This window comes from Gobius niger (genome assembly GCF_951799975.1).
Source record: "Gobius niger genome assembly, chromosome: 1".
In the NCBI taxonomy this organism is placed as follows: Eukaryota; Metazoa; Chordata; class Actinopteri; order Gobiiformes; family Gobiidae; genus Gobius; species Gobius niger.
Window position 1 is genome coordinate 35,933,284 of NC_136852.1, and position 19,860 is coordinate 35,953,143.

General features: G+C 41.0%; 1 protein-coding gene across 1 annotated transcript in view; it reads right to left on the minus strand.

The window, feature by feature from the left end:
- Nucleotides 1–19,860, minus strand: part of c5 (complement component 5) — a 199,674-nt gene that overhangs the window by 146,766 nt on the left and 33,048 nt on the right. The window contains exons 8-9 of the mRNA XM_079563481.1: nt 12,070–12,178; nt 1,416–1,548 (exon numbers count right to left, since the gene is read on the minus strand). Of these exons, the coding sequence (XP_079419607.1) occupies nt 1,416–1,548; nt 12,070–12,178 (242 nt within the window). The remainder of the gene's footprint in view (nt 1–1,415; nt 1,549–12,069; nt 12,179–19,860) is intronic.

Here is a 19,860-nt window from a genome sequence, read left to right on the forward strand (position 1 = left end):
TTTATGGAATGGTCTCACAGGCCTAACCATTAATTGTTTATTCCTCTCATCATGTCACATATGCTTTATGGACATTTGACCATTACATACAGTGACCTATATTCAGTGAGCATTACCTCATTTACTAAAGTTCAGGTGCATGTTTGTGTATGAGTTGGTGCGATAAGGCGGAGGATTTCTGTCCTCACTCACTCGTGTTCTCACATCCAGCTTATCTCTCACTCATGGTCATTGGCAATTGTTTACCTGTCCATGGCGCCTTATGTATCTCAACAATGTAAGACAACTTTGACCATTACATCATTGGGTCCGCTTGACCGAGGTCAGGGCATCTAATCTACAATTTAAGATATGGTGTTTGCGTCCTCGCTTTGGCGATGTTTGTCTTATACATTTCGTCAGTGTCTCTGAATGTCTTAGGTCAATCTGACCTGTTACACCATTGGGGCATTCCAGAATGAGTGACTACAGCTAGAAGTCGTTAAACTCTGGAAATCTCTCTATTTCTGCAATAAAATTCAGAGAGACAGTGGAATATTTATAATAAATATGAGTCAGATCAGTTTGAATTATCATGGATTTGACATGAATGAAGGAAAGCTTGGCTTGATTGCCTTTTTGCCTGAGGGGGTTGCTATCCATCATTGAACGGCTCAAGCTAACATTAGCGACTAGTTTATTCATGAAAAATATGCAACACATGAATAAAACAGCTGTTTTCATCCAATCGTGTTGCGTTTATTTCAAAGATCTGTCTCTATCTGACTCCGCCCACTCTCCCAGTGCATTGTAATAATAATAATAATAATAATACATCGGTTTTATATAGCGCTTTTCTGGACACTCAAAGACGCTTTACATTGCATCATTCATTCCATACTTGGTGGTGGTAAGCTACTATTGTAGCCACAGCTGCCCTGGGTTAGACTGACAGAAGCGAGGCAACCAGTCTGCGCCATCGGCCCTTCCAACCACCACCAACCACTCACTCACTCACTACATTCGCTAGGCTTCCTGGTGTTACCAAACGGTCTCCCATCCAAGAACCGACCAGGCCCTTCCTGCTTAGCTTCCAAGGTCTGACGGGATTGGGCAGAGCAAAGGCGGTATGACCACATTGTGGTCTATATCGACTCATTTGTGACCGTCGCTGCTCACTACTTTTCAGAATGCATTGCGGGACACTTTTGACTACTTTTTTTTCTCTGGACATTCGGACACAGGACGACATAGCGTGACCTCGATATTGTTGCTTTAGGGAATAGTGTGCACAGACACAGAGGCTCTGTGTACAAATTGTTGACTACAAATACTGTAAACGTGCTTTAAAACACAACTCTTGAGCATTATACAAGCCTTTTTAAAGCAGCAGAGGTTTTAGTCAATGTCTGAGTGAGTGAATGTTGAGTCGTCACCTGTCGCCTCCCGCATCAGCACAGCGATGTACAGAAACTTGTCTTTGAGGTCAGACAGAGTCTTGAGGCTGTCATGTTCGGAAAAGGTTTGCTCCAGGTTCACGTTGACCTCCAGCTCCCCTCTGTCCGAGAGCTGAAACACAGCACGCACACATTTGTTCTTAAGGCCTTCTTAGGAAGATTTTTGGCATTCACAAAACTTGAAAACTGAAAACGTTCCTCTCTAAGAACAAACCCTAAGAACAGTCTGGAGGACTCTTACGCACAAAAAAATCTCTAGTTCTGTTCCCGATCTGCTCCTGACGGGATCATTCACTCCAAAATGTAAATATAATTATATTAAATTAATGATGCATTTATTCAGAAATAAGTTGGTAACATCACTTGTAGTCTAATACTACTTATTAATGGTAAGTAAAGTACAAATGTATTACTGCATGCCACTGTTCCCAAATAATGCAGCATTAAATGCGTTGCCTTAATGTTATTTAATAAAGACGAAAAGACTTGTAACAAGCAGAGCTGTTTTAAATTCTATTCTCTGAGTGACAGGAAGCCAGTGCAGAGACAGAGCACTGGACTAATATGGTTGTATTTCCTGGTTCTTGTCAGGACTCGAGCAGCAGCGTTCTGGATGTACTGTAGCTCTGACAGCTCGTTTAGAGAGGCCAGTGAGCAGCCGTTACAGTCGTCTAACCTGCTGGAGACAAATGCATGGATAAGTCTCTCTAAGTCTGGTTTTGACACTATTCCTCTGATCTTAGCAATGTTTTTCAGATGGTAAAAAGCTGCTGATGTTATTGCTTTGATGTGGCTGTTTAAGTTCAGGTCTGAGTCCATGATTACTCCTAGATTTCTAACCTGATTTTTTGGTTTTAGAGAAAGAGACTCAAGGTGACTGACAACACTTTGTCTTTGTGCCTGTGGGACAAAAACAATGATCTCAGTTTTGTCTGAGTTTAGTTGGAGAAAGTTGTTTTGCATCCACAAACTGATCTGTTGGATGCAGTGACAGAGAGTATCTACAGGCCCATGTTCACCTGTATCAGTGACAGAGAGTATCTACAGGCCCATGTTCACCTGTATCAGTGACAGAGAGCATCTACAGGCCCATGTTCACCTGTATCAGTGACAGAGAGTATCTACAGGCCCATGTTCACCTGTATCAATGACAGAGTGTATCTACAGGCCCATGTTCTCCTGTATCAGTGACAGAGTGTATCTACAGGCCCATGTTCTCCTGTATCAGTGACAGAGAGTATCTACAGGCCCATGTTCTCCTGTATCAGTGACTGAGAGTATCTACAGGCCCATGTTCTCCTGTATCAGTGACAGAGTGTATCTACAGGCCCATGTTCACCTGTATCAGTGACAGAGAGTATCTACAGGCCCATGTTCACCTGTATCAGTGACAGAGAGCATCTACAGGCCCATGTTCACCTGTATCAGTGACAGAGTGTATCTACAGGCCCATGTTCACCTGTATCAGTGACAGAGTGTATCTACAGGCCCATGTTCACCTGTATCAGTGACAGAGAGTATCTATAGACCCATGTTCACCTGTATCAGTGACAGAGAGTATCTACAGACCCATGTTCACCAGCCGTCAGTGACACGTAGATTTGAGTGTCATCTGCATAGTTGTGGTACGACACATTGCTGCTGTTTATTAGCTGACCCAATGGAAGCATGTACAAGTTGAATAAGAGGGGTCCCAAGATTGACCCCTGGGGGACTCGAGGTAGGATTTGAACCAGTTTAGAGCAGTACCAGAGATTCCCACACAGTTTTCTAAACTGTGAAGTAAGATCTTGTGGTCCACTGTGTCAAAGGCAGCGCTCAGGTCCAGCAGAACTAAAACTAAAAATGTTTTTTTGTTCAGGAGAAAATCAATGATAAGGAGTTGACATGTGCAACACAGCTTCATAAATGGCTAACAAGCGGCCGCTCTGGCCTCTCCATCGTCGCCGGTTATTCACCTTATTCTGGTTGCTCGCATAGGCGCCGCCATGAATTGTGCCCGCCCCTTTTCTCCTATCTGTTAACATGGGACTGGAGAAGTCCACATAAAATCAGTCACTACACGAAAACAAAGCTGTTTTTCGGCCGCGCAGAGAAACGGTGCAGTGTTGACTTGTTGGTGCAAATGAACATTGGCCATTTTACACAAATCAATCGACTAAACATCAGATTTAAGCGGTTTAAATGAACGGGCTTCGCGCTCGACCAGAAGTGTTTGTACAACGGAAGTGCCGAGACAACGCAAAAAGTGGCAAAAGTGGGCGGGGTGGAATAAGGTGAATAAGAGTAAGGTTAACCAAGTATCCATCAGTGAAGTGACGGTCACAGAAAAACACTATTTTGGTTGATAGTCGCTGATTCCGGAAAGAAATTCCAATTTCATCCGAGTAGGGATGGGTACCGTTCGTTTTTTTCCGATACCAAGTACTTTAACAATACCTGCTTTTCGGTTCCGGTGCCTTAACGGTACTTTTTTCGATACCTATGTTATTTTAATTCAATAAAAATAATGTGTATTAAAAGTATCATTCAGGAAAAAGACCGAAAACAGCACAACAGAGGCGACCCAGGAGCAGCAGCGTCGCCTGTAACTTCGTGTTTTGAGCAGAATTTCCACTTAATCAGAGATGAAAAGAGAGAAAGGACATTATTCCCTCCTGAGCTGCAGAGTCAGATCCACATCCGGACACGATTTCTTTCAGCTAAACTCACTGCACTTTGACGAAGCGAAAGCGCTGCACACGTCAAAGATCCTCACATGGTGTGAGCGCTCACTCTGCCACTAATCATTTACCAAAACTGTACCAACAATGTCAAATACAGAGTGAGCGCTGACTTTTCTATAAACCAGCTTGGATATTCCCCTCTCTGCAGCTGCTGTAAAGTTGTAAACAACAGCACGTATAAGCTCCGCCTCTGGGCCTGTCGCTGAAGGTAACGACGTCTTTCTTGTTGTCACGGCTTGGTTTTGCTTTTCAATTTGCCTAAAAACTAAAGTTTCTCATTCAGTCCTGGTTTAGTCCTGGTTCATAACTGGTTTAGTTTAGCTCTGGGTTTTACGACCAGAGTAAGTCTTGGTTTAGACCTGGCTCAGTCCTGACGCCATCTGCCATCTCTATTACAAAAGTTTAGTAGGCCTACGTTGTAGCTTTGCTTTGCTTTAAGGCCAATTCTTACTCCAGTTCTGGCGTCTTGTGAAGTATGAAGAGGCCTGTAAGTTATAGCTATAAGGTGGAGCTTTTCTCCGCTCCATTTTGCGGCTCATATCTGCGCATACGTGCATTTTTTAGATTCAATGCGGGTCTGGAGAGAAAAAGAACTGAAAACTGGCACCGAAAGAATTTTATTTTTTCGATACCACCCCCGACCGGAGCTTTTGGTCGGTTCCAAGAAGGTACCGTTTAGCGGTGCCCATCCCTACTTCCGAGTGGCCTCTTCTTTAGGAAGGTTGAATAAAGTCCTGTCCTCGCAGCCAAACATGTCTTTTTGTTACATTATTGTTAGGTAAGAAAAAAGAACAGGTGTCCAGAGTAGGTTAGAAAGAGCTCCTTCTTCACAGGTGCAAACATGACATCTCAGGGGTGTCATGTTTGCACCTGTCTATTTATTTCTATTTCTTTCTTTCTTTCTTTCTTACAACCATTGACAGTATAACAGAAATAATGAAAAAGCTGTTTTACAAATTAAAACCAGGCCGTATTGCATTACATTACAGACGTCGAGAACTTCTGTTCATTTCTGACGTCAGAGTGTCACAAGTCAGTGGTTTTCCAGGAGAGGGAGCAGCTGCTCAGAGAGCAGGATAGAGGATTGCGGAGAACTGCTTGAATGAGGTCAAAAAACACACACCACAACATGTGGTGAATCTGGCGCAGTTTCCTGACACTGCCTTCGTAAGTATGGATTAAAAGGTTTCTTTGGAAGATGTTCATGAATGAGGCCCAGTAGCTGCTCAAGACCTTCGTTTAGAAAAGAGTTTGAGCTCTCAAATGATCAGGTGTAAAGTCTGAGGACTTGAAAACAGAACAGGCACAACTTCATAATGTAAACAGGGAAAGACAGTCTGGTACTTTTAACGGAGCATTTGCTGCTTATTAATATGGTTAAGATTAAGGTTAAGTTGAACCTTTTTGGAATTCGCGTGCCACATGCGCTACCTCTCCCCCCCCCCACACACCCTTCCCGCCGCGCCACACAAGGCCCCTCTCGCACATCTCAGCTGGGGCAAAACAATTCTAGTCGGGACATCAGGGACTGGACAGTGGTTAAGTTCCAATCTGGTTTTAAACCCTGTCATAGCACAGAGACTGCCCTTTTAAGAGTTTTTAATGATTTGTTTTTAACTGCTGACAGTGGAGTCCACTCTGTCCTTGTGCTCTTGGACTTAACTGCTGCATTTGATACAGTGGATCATAGCATTCTTTTATCACGCCTTGAGCTGTCTGTGGGACTCAAAGGCACTGTTCTGAAATGGTTTGATTCATATTTGAAAGATAGAAGTTTTTCAGTTAATGTTGGCTCATGCTTCTCATCTGTGTCACCTATTCATTGTGGAGTGCCTCAAGGGTCCATTTTAGGCCCTCTGTTATTCTCTCTGTATCTTCTACCCCTTGGTCTGATTTTAGAGAAACACAAAGTTAATTATCATTTTTATGCTGACGATCTGCAGATCTACATGCCACTTAAGTCTAGCTCTAAGGGATCATTGAATCCTTTGTTGGATTGTATTCAAGAAGTTAAAATATGGATGGAGGCCAACTTTTTAAGTCTAAACAAAGATAAGACAGAAATTGTAATATTTGGAAATTCTAATGTTCTTGACAACTGTGACAGCGCCATTGGCCCACTCGCTTCCTTCTGTCACCCTTTTGCAAGGAATCTCGGTGTGTTTGTAGACAATGAATTTAAATTTGAGAAACATATAAATCATGTTGTCAAATCAAGCTTTTTCCATCTTAAAACCCTGAGCAAGGTAAAAAACTATCTACCTGCCTGTGACTTTGAGAAAGCCATTCATGCTTTTATAACGTCGCGACTTGATTATTGTAATTCTGTGTACACTGGTCTTGGTCAGCGTTCAATTTGTCGCCTCCAGGGGGTACAAAATGCAGCCGCTCGTCTCCTTACAGGGACCAGAAAGAGACAGCACATCACCCCTGTGTTAGCTGCTCTACACTGTGTATTATAGGATAAGGTTTAAGCTTTTACTTGTTGTCTTTAAATGTCTCCATGGTGCTGCACCTCTGTATTTGTCTGAGCTTCTGGTACGTCACGCCCCTGCTCGGGCTCTGAGATCTGCTGATCTGCTGCTTTTAGAGGTTCCCCGCTCCAAATATGTGACTAAAGGGGACAGGGCTTTCTCTGTTGCAGCTCCAAAACTGTGGAATGACCTGCCTCTCCACATCAGAGCTGCACAGACACTTGACCAATTTAAATCTTTGCTTAAGACACACTTTTATGCAAAAGCTTTTAACACTGTCTAGCACATATCTGGCCAAATCTAAGCTGTTAGTGCTTTGCTGTTTTGTATATTGTGTTTTGTTTTTTATTATTATATTTGTTTCTGTACTGTAGGCCTTTTGTGAAGCACTTTGGTCAACAGCAGTTGTTTTAAATGTGCTATATAAATAAATTTGATTGATTTGATTTGATTAAGTTGCAGGGTGCGCTCAGGACAGCGGGCGTTTCTTCATTACGACAATAAATCCAAGCTTTTTAGGCTCTAGTTGTCGTCCCATCCTGCATCAGGGTCTTCTCACGGCGGCTCTGCTTTGCTACGGGGGTCTCCAGCTCGGCGGGGCCTGGCCGAATATGGCGTTGAATCTTCGGCTCCCCCGCAAGGGATCCAGGTAGCCCCAGCCCCCGTACACGGGCCCTCAGTGTCAGACCTTGTCTCCTCGCTCTTCTCATTTCTGCCAATTCAGGGTGCTCCTGCTCCCCGCGCCAACGTCCCTCCTCCGTCGCCCCCTCCCCCACCCTTGTCCCCTTTAGCCATGGGCGACCCGGCGGCCAATTTTGCTAGGCTAGCCGCGGCCGTCGCTCCCGCATCCACACAGTTAGTCCCCGCCCTCCCCAGTCAGGCCCCACCCTCCCTGTCCTCCGGCCCTCTACCTCTTCGCTGCTCACGACTCTCTCTCATGCGACCTTTGTGGCGCTCCCTCGCATCCTGCGTCCCTCTGCTCTGTCGTGGCGCCCCTTCGTACACGATCTGGCTCATCTAAGAATCCCGTGTTCAGTCGCCTGTCCGCGGCCGCTCCTCCACCGTCCCTCATCCCTCGGGCGTCCTTTGTTCCCAATCAAATGGCGTTCCCGATGTCAAAGGATCCGATAAGCGAGGTAGACCACTGCTGTATCTGGGGGGTAGGATGATTTGTAACAACTTCAATGACTCCGGCTGCGCTGCCTCCATGTGTCGGCTTCTCCACATCTGCTCCTTCTGCGGAGGCGCTCATTCCAGGCCCACCTGCCCTCATAATCCGGTCTCCACACCCAACGACGGAGTCGCCTTGTCCGCTTCTACTCCAGTTAAGGTAAATTCCCTGATTTCGGCCCTGACACATCACCCAGATAGGCAGTTTGTGCACTTCCTGGTTCAAGGTTTTTCCTACGGCTTTCATCCTGGGATCGCCGTGCTGCCTAAGACGTCGTATCTTGGCAAAAATTTGCTATCTGCCATGGCGGATCCGGCCACGGTCGACACTCTTTTGGCCAAGGAGGTGAAAGGTTTCATGATCGGCCCTTTCGACCGTCCCCGATTCGATACCTTTCGTGTCAACCCGGTTGGTGTCGCATGTTCCTCTTGGCTTTTTTCGGGTTCCTGCAATGCTCCGAGTTTGCCCCTACATCCAGCGTGTATGACCAGTCGATACACCCCAGGTTATCCGACCTTTCAATCTCTGACTCGCTCATCTTCTCTCTTCGCAGGAGTAAAACTGACCAGCCAGGCGCTTCCTTTCCTATCTATCTGTTCCGCCTTAACTCTTCTATCAGCCCATATGAGCCTCTGCTAAAGTACATCACTCTTCGCTTTGCTTCCAGCGCTTCTTCGCATGATCCCCTGTTCATTACCGAAGCAGGGCAGATGGCTTCTAGATTCTGGTTCAGCAAGCATTTCCGCAAGATCCTCCACCTATCTGGCATATCCTCTTCGCATTACTCCATTCATTCATTCCGTATCAGGGCTGCGTCCTCAGCAGCCAGGGCAGGCCTTTCTGACCATAAAATCCAGACCCTCGGTCGTTGGTCCTCCAGGGCTTATCTCTCTTACGTTCGGCAAAACCACGACGACCTACGTCAAGCTCATTCAATTTTGTGTTCTTAAATTCTTCATTTTGGGGGTCCTGAAGAGCTGGGTTCAATCGAGACGGAGCCCCCACCCACAGTCTCACCCAGCTTCATTCTGCACATTTAAAACATCAATAAATTCTTCAACTGCAATTTGTTGTGGCGTGGTCCTTGCTAGTGAAATGGAGTCAATATTTATTGACTAGGTTCGGGAGCAGGACCTCGCCTCAGCCATTCACCTTCTGCATACCAACCACTCCTGCTTTCACCTTGCCACGCCTCTAATTACCCACAAGCCTTATATATACACCAGGCCAAGCCTCTTCATTCATGTTTGCTCGAAACTGTCGACCCCTCCCTCCCTCCCTCTACGTCTGTTTTATCTTTCAGCCCTGATTCTTCTGCCGGGAGGGGGGTCCTGAAGAGCTGGGTTCAATCGAGACGGAGCCCCCACCCACAGTCTCACCCAGCTTCATTCTGCACATTTAGAACATCAATAAATTCTTCAACTGCAATTTGTTGTGGCGTGGTCCTTGCTAGTGAATAATTGTTATTTTTAAAAATACTGTATAATTGTAATAAATTGTGATTTTATTGTAATATGATGCTATTTTAGACTGTGTACCTAGATTAAGTAATATTTGATGTAATCCATGATTTTGGGATTCTGCCTGTCCACTCTGCTTTATTTACACTTTAGCGCGAGGCTAGCTTAGGCGGGAGTTAGCAGTTGAGTCATTTGATTCATACGTATCAGTGCCTTTGTTTGACGTGAACCACAGAATGATTCGTTCTCCCGGTTAATACGAGTCACTCACTCACACTGAGCCGCATAGGACTTCTGAGTGCACTAACTCTCGTCTTGTACAGAAATATTCAACCTCATTTACCATAAATAATGTTCGAGAGGGTGTACATGTAGATGTTTTTTTTTTTTTTTGTCAGATGGGGCAGAAGAAACGTCTTTCTTCAACCAAGTTAGCAGCTCCGTGGGAGAAGGACAGTTACGAGACGAGTCAGTATCATAAACGGTGCTGAATGAGATGAACGGTTCTTTCAGAGCTGACCGACTTGAAGAGGAGCGGGAGGGTCGGAGCCAGAACCACAGTGAGTCGTTCACTGCTCGTACGGCTTGTACGAACAGGCACGGGCAGGCTGGAGGGAGGACGTTAGAGGGAAGTAGTTGCTAGTTGTAAACAATAACTTTTGGTTTCTGTGCTCAAACCAGCTCGATTTTATAAGCAGATAAAAAGGGTACTATATTGTGAGGCGTAATGATACGAGGAGCAAAACGTCCGCGTAGTAACTCCTAAAGACTTCCCCCACTCACTTCCGTCAATAGAAGCTGCGTGACTTGTAGAGAGCTAGCAGAGAACAGTTAAAGAAGCGTCGATAACTTGTGAACAATGCCTTTTACGTGCATCGTGCGGGTGCTAGTCGGAATGCCCCACTGCCTGAATGCCCCAGTCCAAATGACCCACACCCATTGGTCTGAATGCCCCGGCTGAGTGGTCTGAATGACCCACCCATTATTGTGTGAATGATTTACGAATTCAATTTGTTACCTCTTTTGCTAGCAACAGCTCCATGTGAATACAACAGCTCATCCATTTGTCAGAGAATTTACATTTTACGGTAAGTACAAAGATAACATTGGACTGGATTTTATTTATTTTGTAATTTTTTAATCGTGCCGGGCTGTGATAACAAGCAGAAAGTATATAGTGTAGTAATGTTTCACAGATTTCCAACTCACCCCGGACGACGACACAGGACTCAGGACCTCGACCATGAGGTAGGAATGCGCAAGCACTTTCCCAAAATATATTTTCTGCTTGTTGTAAAAGGCTCTGTTCAAGTCACGCAGCTTCTATTGACGGAAGTGAGCGGGGGAAGTCTTTAGGAGTTACTGCGCGGACGTTGTGCTCCTGTATCATTACGCCTCACAATATAGTCCCCCTTTTTATCTGCTTATAAAATCGACATGCTACATTTCTGTGTAAATATACTTCGCATGAAAACACTTCACGTAACTTTATTTAAATAGGGAACACGTGGAAGAGCTTGGTAGCTTCTATCGTGAGCTTTTTTGGAGCTATGTGACATGTGGGAGAGGCTGCGTATGTGCTCCGTTTGCCTGACAGAGCGCACGGACAAAGACCAGACGGGGATATATTAACTCGACTAAGGTTAGGTAAGAACATATCTCAGTATGTAAAAACGGTGGCCTATTCCTTTAAACGCAGCACCTCAGTCGTGTGGACTAGTCCTGCTCTGGCTCTGCCGGGTCAGTTCTTCTGATGTGGGGTTCGGGCCGATCAAATCTGAGCGTTATTTTGAAGTTAGCCGCTACAGACTGCAGTGGCTCTGTCTCCCATGGTGGTGAGGCTTAAGTCGTCGACTGGCCTGGGTTTGTAAGTAAGTAAAGTTAGTAAGTAAAGTTTATTTATAAAGCGCTTTTCACTGATATAAAGTTCTGTACAAAAGATTAGGTAAATAAAAACAATAAAAAATGAATATACAGTACATGTATAAAATTATAGTGACACTATAACCCATCAACCAAAAGCTTTCTTAAATAAATATGTCTTCAGATCCTTTTAACCCTCTTAACCCCCACATGAACCAAGCACATTTTCTTTGGCATTACCCAAAAAACTAAAACCAAAAACACAACAATAAACTAAAAATCAACAAGAAAGCCACGAAACAGTGACAAAAAAACAACAACCAAAACTTAACGCTTAAAAATGCAACAAAAAAGGTTCTTATCAGTTTTGTAGGTCTTAGCTTTCAAATGAGGCATTACAATGGTCTGTAGGCTGTAACTCCAGTTAAGAAACTTTTAGATTTGGGTAAAGCTGCACCAAGAAAATGCGCTCGGCAAAGGCGGGGGTTAAGAGGTTAAAGAGTTGAGTTTTGGTTGAGTTGAGGACGTTTCGCTTTTATGAAATATCAAGGCTCTGCTCAGAACTAAACGCTTCTGTAGCACTTAGAAAGTAAACATGCAGATATTCCAGAAACAGCTTTTCCAGCAACGACTCGGAGCTCATGGAACTCTCAACAGACGGGCAGTAAACCAGGAGACCTTGGAGTACAAGTGAGCAGGTGCTGTTTTCAGCTTTATTTTGGCTTTGAAAGAGAAACAACACGCTGCACTCCACTACCTTCTATGGAAGAAGATCCGGAGAAAGTCTGTAGCAACGGTTGCTATGAAGTGTAGTTGGACAATGACCGTTTTGGGGCGGGGTTTGCGATACGTCAAACGCGTGAACTGCATTATGGTAACCTTTTATTTCTGCTCTAAAAGGTTCCCTAAAGCAGTAAGTGTGTAAGAAGGGGTTCTTACTCGTTCCCGTGTGATGGAGCTGGGGATGACTACGGGAGGCGATGTCCCGCTCACGTAGCCGTAACGAAGGAACGTCTCTCCCTGGGCCACTGGAGCACCGTGAAGATACCTGAAACAAGACCGAGGAAGAGCCAGAGCAGAAGATGCAGATATAGTGCCACAGATTAAACTAGTTGCAATGGCAGTAGAAATCGACATAGTAAATTTACTTAAGCCCTGAAGTACAAGTAGTATTTTGATACTTTTACTCCACAACATTTCAAAGATAATGTAACACATTCTGCTCCAGGACATTTCTATAAGGCTGTAAATTTGGCCATATGTTTTGTTAATTTTTAAAGCCTTAAAATGCACACTCCAGAACAGTAGGTGGCGCTGTGCAGATGTGCTGACAATGCCTTCGGCTCACGACATGGTAATAATAATAATAATAATAATAATAGTAGTAAATAAATACTTTAATAGTAATAGTAAATAAAAGTTCCATAACTGTCCCTTTCACTGAGAACAGATTTTACCCAGAGCAGTTCCTCTGCAGTTACCACTGACTCCAGGTGGTAGGTGGTGGCAAGGTGGCTTATGGCTGATGGCATATAGCTCCAAAATGCTGGTGAGGAACCTTTTATATAGCGCTTTTCTGGACACTCAAAGACAATTTACATTGCATTATTCATCCACTACATGTTTGGTGGTGGTAAGCTACTATTGTAGCCACAGCAGCCCTGGGGTAGACTGACAGAAGCGAGGCAACCAGTCTGCGCCATCAGCCCCTCACTCACACTCGACATTCGCCAGACTTTCTAGTGTTAACGAATAGTAGAAGGTTTGTCCATGTTGTGTTGCCACACGGACAGTGATTTGGGCACTTATTTACTGCAGTGACTGTAGTTGGTCCTGGGTGTGGTGATGTGCCTGTGGTGTAGCGAGGTTCTTTAACTGTTGCCAGAGTGATGTAGAATATTGTTTAACTGTTGCCAGAGTGATATAGAATGTTGTTTAACTGTTGTCAGAGTGATATAGAATGTTCTTTAAGTGTTGCCAGAGTGATATAGAATGTTGTTTAACTGTTGTCAGAGTGATATAGAATGTTCTTTAACTGTTGCCAGAGTGATAGAGAATGATGTTTAACTGTTGCTAGAGTGATATAGAATGATGTTTAACTGTTGCCAGGGTGATATAGAATGTTGTTTAACTGTTGCCAGAGTGATATAGAATGTTCTTTAAGTGTTGCCAGAGTGATATAAATGTTGTTTAAGTGTTGTCAGAGTGATATAGAATGTTGTTTAACTGTTGCCAGAGTGATATAGAATGTTGTTTAACTGTTGCCAGAGTGATATAAATGTTGTTTAAGTGTTGCCAGAGTGATATAGAATGTTGTTTAACTGTTGCCAGAGTGATATAGAATGTTCTTTAACTGTTGCCAGAGTGATATAGAATGTTCTTTAACTGTTGTCAGAGGGATAGAGAATGTTCTTTAAGTGTTGCCAGAGTGATACAGAATGTTCTTTAACTGTTGTCAGAGGGATAGAGAATGTTCTTTAAGTGTTGCCAGAGTGATACAGAATGTTCTTTAACTGTTGTCAGAGGGATATAGAATGTTCTTTAAGTGTTGCCAGAGTGATATAGAATGTTGTTTAACTGTTGTCAGAGGGATAGAGAATGATGTTTAACTGTTGCTAGAGTGATATAGAATGATGTTTAACTGTTGCCAGGGTGATATAGAATGTTGTTTAACTGTTGCCAGAGTGATATAAATGTTGTTTCAGTGTTGTCAGAGTGATATAGAATGTTGTTTAACTGTTGCCAGAGTGATATAGAATGTTGTTTAACTGTTGCCAGAGTGATATAGAATGTTGTTTAACTGTTGCCAGAGTGATATAGAATGTTGTTTAACTGTTGCCAGAGTGATATAGAATGTTCTTTAACTGTTGTCAGAGGGATAGAGAATGTTCTTTAAGTGTTGCCAGAGTGATATAGAATGTTGTTCAACTGTTGCCAGAGTGATATAGAATGTTCTTTAAGTGTTGTCAGAATGATATAGAATGTTCTTTAACTGTTGCTAGAGTGATATAGAATTTTCTTTAACTGTTGCCAGAGTGATATAGAATGTTGTTTAACTGTTGCCAGAGTGATAGAGAATGATGTTTAACTGTTGCTAGAGTGATATAGAATGATGTTTAACTGTTGCCAGGGTGATATAGAATGTTGTTTAACTGTTGCCAGAGTGATATAGAATGTTCTTTAAGTGTTGTCAGAGTGATATAGAATGATGTTTAACTGTTGCCAGAGTGATATAAATGTTGTTTAAGTGTTGTCAGAGTGATATAGAATGTTGTTTAACTGTTGCCAGAGTGATATAGAATGTTCTTTAAGTGTTGCCAGAGTGATATAGAATGTTGTTTAAGTGTTGCCAGAGTGATATGGAATGTTGTTTAACTGTTGCCAGAGTGATATAGAATGTTGTTTAACTGTTGCCAGAGTGATATAGAATGTTGTTTAACTGTTGCCAGAGTGATATATAATGTTGTTTAACTGTTGCCAGAGTGATAGAGAATGTTGTTTAACTGTTGTCAGAGTGATATAGAATGTTGTTTAACTGTTGCCAGAGTGATATAGAATGTTCTTTAACTGTTGTCAGAGTGATATAGAATGTTCTTTAACTGTTGCCAGAGTGATATAGAATGTTCTTTTAGTGTTGCCAGAGTGATATAGAATGTTCTTTAACTGTTGCCAGAGTGATATAGAATGTTGTTTAACTGTTGTCAGAGTGATAGAGAATGTTCTTTAAGTGTTGTCAGAATGATATAGAATGTTCTTTAACTGTTGCTAGAGTGATATAGAATGATGTTTAACTGTTGCCAGGGTGATATAGAATGTTGTTTAACTGTTGCCAGAGTGATATAGAATGTTCTTTAAGTGTTGCCAGAGTGATATAAATGTTGTTTAAGTGTTGCCAGAGTGATATAGAATGTTGTTTAACTGTTGCCAGAGTGATATAGAATGTTGTTTAACTGTTGCCAGAGTGATATAGAATGTTGTTTAACTGTTGCCAGAGTGATACAGAATGTTGTTTAAGTGTTGCCAGAGTGATATAGAATGTTGTTTAACTGTCGCCAGAGTGATAGGGAATGATGTTTAACTGTTGCTAGAGTGATATAGAATGATGTTTAACTGTTGCCAGGGTGATATAGAATGTTGTTTAACTGTTGCCAGAGTGATATAGAATGTTCTTTAAGTGTTGCCAGAGTGATATAGAATTTTCTTTAACTGTTGCCAGAGTGATATAGAATGTTGTTTAACTGTTGCCAGAGTGATAGAGAATGATGTTTAACTGTTGCTAGAGTGATATAGAATGATGTTTAACTGTTGCCAGGGTGATATAGAATGTTGTTTAACTGTTGCCAGAGTGATATAGAATGTTCTTTAAGTGTTGTCAGAGTGATATAGAATGATGTTTAACTGTTGCCAGAGTGATATAAATGTTGTTTAAGTGTTGTCAGAGTGATATAGAATGTTGTTTAACTGTTGCCAGAGTGATATAGAATGTTCTTTAAGTGTTGCCAGAGTGATATAGAATGTTGTTTAAGTGTTGCCAGAGTGATATAGAATGTTGTTTAACTGTTGCCAGAGTGATATAGAATGTTGTTTAACTGTTGCCAGAGTGATATAGAATGTTCTTTAAGTGTTGCCAGAGTGATATAGAATGTTGTTTAACTGTTGCCAGAGTGATATAGAATGTTGTTTAACTGTTGCCAGAGTGATATAGAATGTTCTTTAACTGTTGTCAGAGTGATATAGAATGTTCTTTAACTGTTGCCAGAGTGATATAGAATGTTCTTTTAGTGTTGCCAGAGTGATATAGAATGTTCTTTAACTGTTGCCAGAGTGATATAGAATGTTGTTTAACTGTTGCCAGAGTGATATAGAATGTTCTTTAACTGTTGTCAGAGGGATAGAGAATGTTCTTTAAGTGTTGCCAAAGTGATATAGAATGTTCTTTAACTGTTGCCAGAGTGATATAGAATTTTCTTTAACTGTTGCCAGAGTGATATAGAATGTTGTTTAACTGTTGCCAGAGTGATAGAGAATGATGTTTAACTGTTGCTAGAGTGATATAGAATGATGTTTAACTGTTGCCAGGGTGATATAGAATGTTGTTTAACTGTTGCCAGAGTGATATAGAATGTTCTTTAAGTGTTGTCAGAGTGATATAGAATGATGTTTAACTGTTGCCAGAGTGATATAAATGTTGTTTAAGTGTTGTCAGAGTGATATAGAATGTTGTTTAACTGTTGCCAGAGTGATATAGAATGTTCTTTAAGTGTTGCCAGAGTGATATAGAATGTTGTTTAAGTGTTGCCAGAGTGATATAGAATGTTGTTTAACTGTTGCCAGAGTGATATAGAATGTTGTTTAACTGTTGCCAGAGTGATATAGAATGTTCTTTAAGTGTTGCCAGAGTGATATAGAATGTTGTTTAACTGTTGCCAGAGTGATATAGAATGTTGTTTAACTGTTGCCAGAGTGATATAGAATGTTCTTTAACTGTTGTCAGAGTGATATAGAATGTTCTTTAACTGTTGCCAGAGTGATATAGAATGTTCTTTTAGTGTTGCCAGAGTGATATAGAATGTTCTTTAACTGTTGCCAGAGTGATATAGAATGTTGTTTAACTGTTGCCAGAGTGATATAGAATGTTCTTTAACTGTTGTCAGAGGGATAGAGAATGTTCTTTAAGTGTTGCCAAAGTGATATAGAATGTTCTTTAACTGTTGCCAGAGTGATATAGAATGTTCTTTAACTGTTGTCAGAGGGATAGAGAATGTTCTTTAAGTGTTGCCAGAGTGATATAGAATGTTGTTTAACTGTTGTCAGAGTGATATAGAATTTTGTTTAACTGTTGCCAGAGTGATATAGAATGTTCTTTAACTGTTGCCAGAGTGATATAGAATGTTGTTTAACTGTTGTCAGAGTGATATAGAATGATGTTTAACTGTTGCCAGAGTGATATAGAATGTTGTTTAACTGTTGCCAGAGTGATATAGAATGTTCTTTAAGTGTTGCCAGAGTGATATAGAATGTTGTTTAACTGTTGCCAGAGTGATATAGAATGTTGTTTAACTGTTGCCAGAGTGATATAGAATGTTCTTTAACTGTTGTCAGAGTGATATAGAATGTTCTTTAACTGTTGCCAGAGTGATATAGAATGTTCTTTTAGTGTTGCCAGAGTGATATAGAATGTTCTTTAACTGTTGCCAGAGTGATATAGAATGTTGTTTAACTGTTGCCAGAGTGATATAGAATGTTCTTTAACTGTTGTCAGAGGGATAGAGAATGTTCTTTAAGTGTTGCCAAAGTGATATAGAATGTTCTTTAACTGTTGCCAGAGTGATATAGAATGTTCTTTAACTGTTGTCAGAGGGATAGAGAATGTTCTTTAAGTGTTGCCAGAGTGATATAGAATGTTCTTTAACTGTTGCCAGAGTGATATAGAATGTTGTTTAACTGTTGTCAGAGTGATATAGAATTTTGTTTAACTGTTGCCAGAGTGATATAGAATGTTCTTTAACTGTTGCCAGAGTGATATAGAATGTTGTTTAACTGTTGTCAGAGTGATATAGAATTTTGTTTAACTGTTGCCAGAGTGATATAGAATGTTCTTTAAGTGTTGCCAGAGTGATATAGAATGTTCTTTAACTGTTGCCAGAGTGATATAGAATGTTCTTTAACTGTTGTCAGAGTGATATAGAATTTTGTTTAACTGTTGTCAGAGTGATATAGAATGTTGTTTAACTGTTGCCAGAGTGATAGAGAATGTTGTTTAACTGTTGCCAGAGTGATATAGAATGTTGTTTAACTGTTGCCAGAGTGATATAGAATGTTCTTTAAGTGTTGCCAGAGTGATATAGAATGTTCATTAAGTGTTGCCAGAGTGATAGAGAATGTTGTTTAACTGTTGCCAGAGTGATATAGAATGTTCTTTAACTGTTGCCAGAGTGATATAGAATGTTGTTTAACTGTTGCCAGAGTGATATAGAATTTTGTTTGACTGTTGTCAGAGTGATATAGAATGTTGTTTAACTGTTGCCAGAGTGATATAGAATGTTCTTTAAGTGTTGCCAGAGTGATATAGAATGTTCTTTAAGTGTTGCCAGAGTGATATAGAATTTTGTTTAAGTGTTGCCAGAGTGATATAGAATGTTGTTTAACTGTTGCCAGAGTGATATAGAATGTTGTTTAACTGTTGCCAGAGTGATATAGAATGTTCTTTAACTGTTGCCAGAGTGATATAGAATGTTGTTTAACTGTTGTCAGAGAGATATAGAATGTTCTTTAACTGTTGCCAGAGTGATAAAGAATGTTCTTTAACTGTTGCCAGAGTGATATAGAATGTTGTTTAACTGTTGCCAGAGTGATATAGAATGTTGTTTAACTGTTGCCAGAGTGATATAGAATGTTGTTTAACTGTTGCCAGAGTGATATAGAATGTTGTTTAACTGTTGCCAGAGTGATATAGAATGTTCTTTAAGTGTTGTCAGAGTGATATAGAATGTTCTTTAACTGTTGCCAGAGTGATAGAGAATGTTCTTTAAGTGTTTCCAGAGTGATATAGAATGTTCTTTTAGTGTTGCCAGAGTGATATAGAATGTTCTTTAAGTGTTGCCAGAGTGATATAGAATGTTCTTTAAGTGTTGCCAGAGTGATATAGAACGTTCATTAACTGTTGCCAGAGTGATAGAGAATGATGTTTAACTGTTGCCAGGGTGATATAGAATGTTCTTTAAGTGTTGCCAGAGTGATATAAATGTTGTTTAAGTGTTGTCAGAGTGATATAGAATGTTGTTTAACTGTTGCCAGAGTGATATAGAATGTTGTTTAACTGTTGCCAGAGTGATATAGAATGTTGATTAACTGTTGCCAGAGTGATATAGAATGTTCTTTAACTGTTGCCAGAGTGATATAGAATGTTGTTTAACTGTTGTCAGAGTGATATAGAATGTTGTTCAACTGTTGCCAGAGTGATATAGAATGTTCTTTAAGTGTTGTCAGAGTGATACAGAATGTTCTTTAACTGTTGCCAGAGTGATATAGAATGTTCTTTAACTGTTGCCAGAGTGATATAGAATGTTGTTTAACTGTTGCGAGAGTGATATAGAATGTTCTTTAACTGTTGCCAGAGTGATAGAGAATGTTCTTTAAGTGTTGCCAGAGTGATATAGAATGTTGTTTAACTGTTGCCAGAGTGATATAGAATGTTGTTTACGTGTTGCCAGAGTGATATAGAATGTTCTTTAACTGTTGTCAGAGGGATAGAGAATGTTCTTTAAGTGTTGCAAGAGTGATATAGAATGTTCTTTAACTGTTGCCAGAGTGATATAGAATGTTGTTTAAGTGTTGCCAGAGTGATATAGAATGTTGTTTAACTGTTGCCAGAGTGATATAGAATGTTGTTTAAGTGTTGCCAGAGTGATATAGAATGTTGTTTAACTGTTGCCAGAGTGATATAGAATGTTGTTTAACTGTTGTCAGAGTGATATAGAATTTTGTTTAACTGTTGCCAGAGTGATATAGAATGTTCTTTAAGTGTTGCCAGAGTGATATAGAATGTTGTTTAACTGTTGCCAGAGTGATATAGAATGTTCTTTAACTGTTGTCAGAGTGATATAGAATTTTGTTTAACTGTTGTCAGAGTGATATAGAATGTTGTTTAACTGTTGCCAGAGTGATAGAGAATGTTGTTTAACTGTTGCCAGAGTGATATAGAATGTTGTTTAACTGTTGCCAGAGTGA